General features: G+C 42.8%; 1 protein-coding gene across 2 annotated transcripts in view; it reads right to left on the reverse strand.

Moving 5' to 3' along the window:
* The window catches only part of CLSTN3 (calsyntenin 3), a 40,696-nt gene extending 33,988 nt beyond the window's left edge, over positions 1-6,708 (reverse strand). For both annotated transcript variants that reach the window (XM_032212762.1, XM_032212761.1), the window contains exons 1-2: positions 6,461-6,708; positions 439-561 (exon numbers count right to left, since the gene is read on the reverse strand). In XM_032212762.1, coding sequence (XP_032068653.1) covers positions 439-561; positions 6,461-6,536 — 199 coding nt within the window. In that variant the 5' untranslated portion in view covers positions 6,537-6,708. The remainder of the gene's footprint in view (positions 1-438; positions 562-6,460) is intronic.
* Between the last annotated feature and the right edge of the window lie 334 nt (positions 6,709-7,042).

Genomic DNA, 7,042 nt, shown 5'->3' on the forward strand with positions numbered 1-7,042 from the left:
TGACTCTTTGGTCCATATCTTCAAAGTTAATTCCTTCACCCAAAACCCCAACAAGGGAGGAGGGAGGAGATAGTGAAAAAAGGTTTAAAGGGTTGAGACCTTCTTCTGGTCACAAAGACTGTGGCCTAATTCCCAGTCTGGGGTGTTAATCTGGATCAGGCTTCCTTACGTCTATTCTTTAGTAAGAAAAAAAAATGTGCCAGCTAATTCATTATTTAATCACATTGAATTTGACCTTTCCTTATGCAACTATAGTGACTGAATTTACAGAGGCTTCATCACAGCATTTTTGTTTGGCTTCAATTTGCTACACAGACCCATCCATTTGAAGACTATGGTTTAGCCTTTGGTGCATTGTATAAAACAGGTCATTTCACAAGACTCAGTTAAGGTAGCTAATGAAAAATGTAGCTATGGGCTCGCCTGCCAGTGACATACCTGCATAACGCAATGGTGCATCCTTGTCCAGAGCGAAGAGTGGAGGGTTCAGGAGGACCGTATTGTCATTCTCCATGACAATGCCTTGATACTCAGCTTCAATCCAAGGCTTGTGCTTGTTGGCTAAGAGCATTGGGAGCGCAAAAAGGATGATAAACAATACAAAAATCAATATCCTCTGAATTCTTATCCAATGACATTTATAATGCCTCTCATTATACCTCAACAGTGCAACAGTGAATCCTCTTAATTGTTTTCTCAACTTGCATTTCATTCTGCCCCAGAATGAGCAGGGCAAACACTTGAAAAACCCATACAATCCTCTCCCTGCCAATAACCTTAGTAATAATTAAGGCTGCAAATTGTGCACAGTTCATTCAAGGAATGTATATTGGAGCCAATATTCAGTAAGAAACATTGCAGCATGACTGAACAGGTAGTCCTCAACTTACAACAGTTCATTTAGTAACCGTTCAAAGTTACAATGGCACTGAAAAAAAGAGACTTGTGACTGTTTTTCACACTTTGGACCATTGCAGCATCTCAATGGTCACATAATCAAAGTGCTTGACAACTGACTCACATTTATGATGATTGCAGCATCCTGGCATTCATGTGATCACCTTTTGTAACCTTTTGACAAGCATAGTCAGTGGATAAGCCACATTAACTTAATAACCATGTTATTAAGTTAACAACCACAGTGATTCATGTAACTGTGAAAAGAAAGGTCGTAAAATGGGGCAAAACCACTTAACAAATGTCTTACTTAGCAGCAGCAATTTTGGGCTCAGTTGTGGTTGTAAGCTAAAGATTACTTGATTCTGCACCTAATAACTGCAGCAAGACTGTTGGTGGCGCAATACTGGAAGAAGGAAGACTTGCCTACAATCCAAGAATGGAAAAATCCATACCGTGTACGGGTTCTGGGAAGTCGTGGGGGGGGGGGAAGGATGAGGGGGGTTGGGGGGTGGATGGAGGTAGGGGCATACAAAAAAAATTGTACTTCAATGTTTTAATGATTAACGAATGATGAAATATTTGTGTTTTTTAAAAGAAATAAATTACATTTACCCCGTAAGCTAAGGATTACTTGTTGTAGTTAGATGGGAGAATCTACTAGTCAAATATGATCAACAGTCCAGGATCAACATTCTGTGCCATACTTTTTAGGCATGTCATCTATCAGCAAGGGCTGAAGCAAATCAAGGAAATCCCCCCCCCCCCAAGCAAACACCAAATAGGAGCTCAAAATGCTCCTCAATACAATGATTTGGAAAGAAGGATAGAAAACTTTGTTATTAAATAATATGGATGTTTGGCTAGAATAGGACATAAGGATTTAGTGTCATTGGAGGATTTTAGAAATAGTAAATGAAATGCCAGTATGTGGTTATGTATTAAATCTTGGTATATTTTATGATGAAGGACGTTTACACAACTATAGTCAAATGAAAATGGAGGTATGATGACGGTAACATGTATAAATATCTGAGTTAAAATACTTGAGTTAATATGAATTATGCTTAATGACTGTGGAAGAGATGCATGAAAGTCTTTTGTAACCAACTGATACACTTTCTGCAGTATGTAAAAAAGGAAGATTTTATGTGTTGTGTTTGTTTTGAAAATAAAAAACAACTTTAATATAAAAAAAATGCTCCTTGGTGACAATGGGCCTCTCTAGAAAGTATCCCAGTGTTTGTGCTGACATTTAAGCTAATTCACAGGGTCTGGGTGAGGTTAAATGGAGAAGGAGGTCACACAATGCCACACTGAGCCCCTGAGTGGAAAGGATTAGAAAAATGTATCATAATCCAGCCCAGAAAGGAGTGGTACATCCTGGTTACATCCTAAATCCTGCTGGTTTCCACTTGCCAGAGCAGAAAATATGGGGAATATTTACTGAGGCTTTTCAGCTCAGAGAATTGTGATAGATTGGAACAATGTCAATAGCAGATTTTCACTTGCAGAACCCTCAGTAGCTAAGGCCCACTCCCGCTGGCAGGGTATCAAGAGAAGTATCAAGGGATTAGGAAGGTATTTTAATTCCTTAACGTGTTGCTTAAAGGGACAGATATTATTTTACAATAGCAGCTTTCTCTTTTATTTGGCTAAAGGACATTATGGCTAAAAAGCAAAGAGATTGCCTAGGAATTAGATGATGGTTTTATATGGCTGTCACCACATCAGAGTCTTTAAAATCATATTTAATAAAATTTATACAGCAAATATTCAACACTATTCAGAATGTAGATAATTTAAAATATATCCTTGTATTTTCTTAATTTTCATAGGGACAGGCACTTACACACATGTATACTTTCTGTCCAAATTGATTTTTTTAAAGTATAATTCAAAAGAGTAAAATTAATATAATAAGATTAGTATTAATGCCTAGGTAGAAATCATAATACCCGGTGTATTTCTACACATTATAAATCTTGTAAATTAAATCCTTTCTGATTGGTGAATATCTTGAAATACGTACATTTTAATTCAGGGTTCAGATAAGACAAACACACAGGGGTGATCAAATTAGAAGGTAGTTTAAAATATCACAATTTGTAACTTTACAAAGAGAGCTTTTGAGGGACACCTTTAACAAATGAAGGCAGATACTGTACATGTCCCAGGATAATATTGCAGGATCCAATCTGGGTCGGTCTCCGGGAGAGAAGTTCCCTGAGGATGGGCTCCAACACAAGTCTGAAAATTCGGGAGACTAAAGATCTCTGGTCTTGCTGATGGACCCAAGGTTGGATCCTGCAGACACATTTATCACCATCATTTTAAAAATTCCATCAGGATATGTACACTTATAATCATATTCATCACAAAGAAGCCCTTTGCTCTCCAAGAATAGATTATCTGGATTTCCGTAGTAGAAAGATGTGAAGGGATGGCAGAAAAAAAAATAAAAGAGGAAATGAAGTTACTTATAGTATTTAGTTTTCTTTGATCATGACAAGATTAATTTAAGTCTTCAAGCGAAAAGCAGATTTCCAACATTCCTATCTAAGAGGACCTGATGGCTCAGGCATCCTCACTCTTGCCCTCTCTATATTATTCCACAGTCCTTGTGTCTCCTGCTCTGTCCTGGCATATGCCATTTTCCTTCTGGCCTCACTTCATGGCCTGAAATGCTAATCTTGTTGGCTGGAGCCAGTCCAGACTCAACAGTGAGGCTGCAGCCAGCAGGAGGCTCCAAAAAATGTCACAAGCCCAGAAATAGCAAATTAATCTTCATCACACAACCTCCAGGGCAGGGAAAATGGAAGATGGAGATGAGAGAGAAAGGGAGAAATCGTTATAAATTAACACTATTCCTATCTAACCAATCCCTAGTAAACTGGGTCTCTAGAATTAGATCACAGTGTCCTAGTTACAACCCCCATTTCTCCACATTAAATCCTACAGATAAAATTGTGTTCCATTCATTCATGATTGAACAATCCTATGACCACTTTAGGGACATTCAGAATTTAAGGACATTTTCCACAGGAGATTATTAGGAACTTTAGATAAAGCATCCGCCTGTGCACCATAACCCCATCTCTGATTTGCCACTGACATTAATGACTCTCAAAACAGTTGGGGATTAGTTCCATGAGAATATTTCAAGCGACATCATTAGAAATGACCCTGTAAGGTGAACAAACCTTCTCAGAAAAAGGACTTAAAGAGGTCAAAGTGGAGGCAGACATATTGGGCACAGGTGCATAGTCATCTGCTTTAACCCCCCGGAAATTGCTATGTAAGAACATGGAGGGTTTATATGGATAATCTTCCTGGCAGGCTGGTCAGTGTTTAGCATGAAGGAAATGCCATTTGGAGTTCCAGCTCAAGTACTTTGATGTATCTCATAGTACTCTATGCCAGTTTTAAGATTATTTGCTGCTCTTTTATCCTTGGTAATTTCTTGATGGGTTCTTTAGCCAGAAATGCAAGCAGATTTTTGCATGAGAAGTAACACCAAACTTTACGGTGGGATAGTATGTGTTTGGAATCAAGATTGTGGACCAGCAAGGACCATGTAGTCAAAAATATATTTTGTCAAGTATTAGAACACAGCTTCACAAGCACTGGTCAGAAAATGAAAATCTCTCACAGATCACAGAGAAATAATATGTAACAGATTCTGCGGTATTAACTTTGAGATAACAGTCCTGGCCATCAGCTCCAGTGGCTTTTGAACTGGTTTAGGCAAATCCATTCCTATCAGCAACAATTAATGCTAAACAGCAAAGAGATGGCCTAGGAGAAGAGGGGTGGAGACACGGAACAGGTGCAAAACATCGTCTTCAGGTTCTGCCTGTTGGTCTCCAGAGGCTTCCAATTAGCCAGTGTCCAAAAGGGGTTGAGGGACTAGATGGTTTCATTTAGCCAAGAAGTTCTTTTGAAGCCCTTATATTCAGCAGATGGTATCAAAGCTGAATTGAAAAGGTGCCTGGAAAGGACTTCAGTTAGAACCTTTAAAGCACTTTGCAGCCAACCAAAACTGGAAGAGTGAAAAATAAGGTAAATCAGAACAGGAGAGGGTTTTTTTTTAAAAAATGCTATATTGCAGCAGAGAATCTGAAGCTTTAGGGTACAGCCGTATGAAAAGGGAGAAGAATGTACATCGGAGTATTCAGCTCGACAGATTGTTTTCAGAGCTGCCATATTTAAACAAATAAATAATCCAGCCCAAGTTGCATTCTTGCTTGCTTGTGTCATGTCTCTAAGGTACCTTACGTATATGACCTGCCCCTCTTTTGTACTCTTGTAACTCAAAGCTCTTGCCCTCTGGCCTTTGCTTCAAGCACAAGAAAGGGGGATGATTGCAATGGAAGGACAATGAGCTGGTGAAGGGAGAATAAAAGGAATCTGCTGTTCCTACCAGCCACCTGAAGAGCCCTGGTTTGACAATTTCTCAAAGGATACTTTAGCAAGGAACACAAGGCCAAGTCAACCCTCAGTGGCTACGTACATTTAGAGTCGGGTACCAGGGAGCGAGATTCCACTCCATCTGCAGAGCCAACAAGCGCACTGAATCCTAATGCTGCTGCATTGCCCTCCCCCTCCCCATGCCAATTTTTAAGGAAGAAAGCCATGGCGATAGAAATCAAATGCTTTTTCACACTCCGTCTCCTTCCTTTGCTGCAGGCTGGTGCTGAAAGATGACTCAGTCTCCCCAAAATATGCAGGACCTTCAGCCCCTTCCTTTGGTTTCCATGCAATATTACTCTATTTCCCCAAGAACTACTGTTCTTAGTTAAGACCTGTGAGCCTAGATCAACCTACCCATCTCTCTCATTTTCAGGCACCCAGATATGCGTGCAAATATATGTCCTGTGTTCCTGTTCAGAATACTGACGCTTCTGTAGAGTAGCATCCCTCTCTCTGTTCAGCAGTTCACCCATTTATAAATGCAATGGTTTCCTTCTCTTTTGCTTGAAATTAGTAGATTTTGCAACCATGAAAAGAACGGGCTGGCAAACCCACTAAGGCTGCAAGGAAGAGAAGATGGCAACTAGCCTAGAAACAGAGAGGAGGGGGTAGCAAAGCAGCTTCATCACGTTTTGATCCTAAGAGACTGGAATACAGACGGAGCCTTGGGAATTACTGGGCGTGTGATAAACGATAGGCAGAAAATGAACGGAGGAGAGAGATAAACAGGCAGTGTAGAGGTGGGTTGGTGTGCAATCCAAGGAAGCAAAGCAGGGGAAAGGGGAAAGGACTCTGACGCTACAGAAGGAAGCAAGTGAGAAGATCCAGAGGAGCAAAATAGCAAAAGCAGAGACGGAGCGGGCAGCCCCCACGGTTAGCGCCAAGCCCGCTTCTCCACCCGCTTCTCCACCCGCTTCTCGGCGTTCCCGGGGAATGGACGGGATGGATTAGAAGGCAGGAGAAGAGCTGCGCTCCAGCTTTGACCAGATGGGAGAGGCACGGAGGGCGCTCAAAGAGCTTCCCAACCACACACACACCCGCCCAGCCCAGCCCTCTCCTGGGGGAGTCCGGGCGCCTCGACTTGGCTCACCTTTGTTGCCGAGGGTGCAGGAGACAAGGAGGAGGAGGAGGAGAGGGGCGGAGGCGAGGGGCATCCCCCAGCCCATTTTAGAAAAGCCTTGGAAATACCGCTCGCTGCCCGGGATAGGCTCGGTCTCGTCCGTCGAAGGAGAGTGCCTTGACGGCTGTCGTTACGATCTGCTCCCACCCAGACCCAGCGGTCGGCTGTCGAGGCACTGCCCGGGACGGGGCGCCAGCTGGAGCTCCCGGACGCCTCCTTTCTCTGGTCCGGCCCAGCCCCTGTACTGCAGCATGATGTCAGCAGCGCCCGACGCTGATTGATGGGCCCTCGCAGCCAATACGAGGGGCGCCCCAGCCAGGTGCTGCAGGAGAGGGAGGGGACCAAGACTTAGGGGTAGCGGGGGGCGTGGGAAGGCCAGAAGGGAGGTAGGGTTGTCTTTTTCTGTGGGAAGGGGATGAGGGCGGGCACGTGTATCCACGCGAGCCCCCTGCCTCGTACAGGCAAATAAAATAGGAACTTTAGAGGGACATGCAGTTGTCAATGAGGGTTTTTTCCCCCTCCGCTTTCCCAACCCCGTTTTTCGACCGATTT

Source organism: Thamnophis elegans, chromosome 3 (assembly GCF_009769535.1).
Source record: "Thamnophis elegans isolate rThaEle1 chromosome 3, rThaEle1.pri, whole genome shotgun sequence".
NCBI lineage: Eukaryota > Metazoa > Chordata > Lepidosauria > Squamata > Colubridae > Thamnophis > Thamnophis elegans.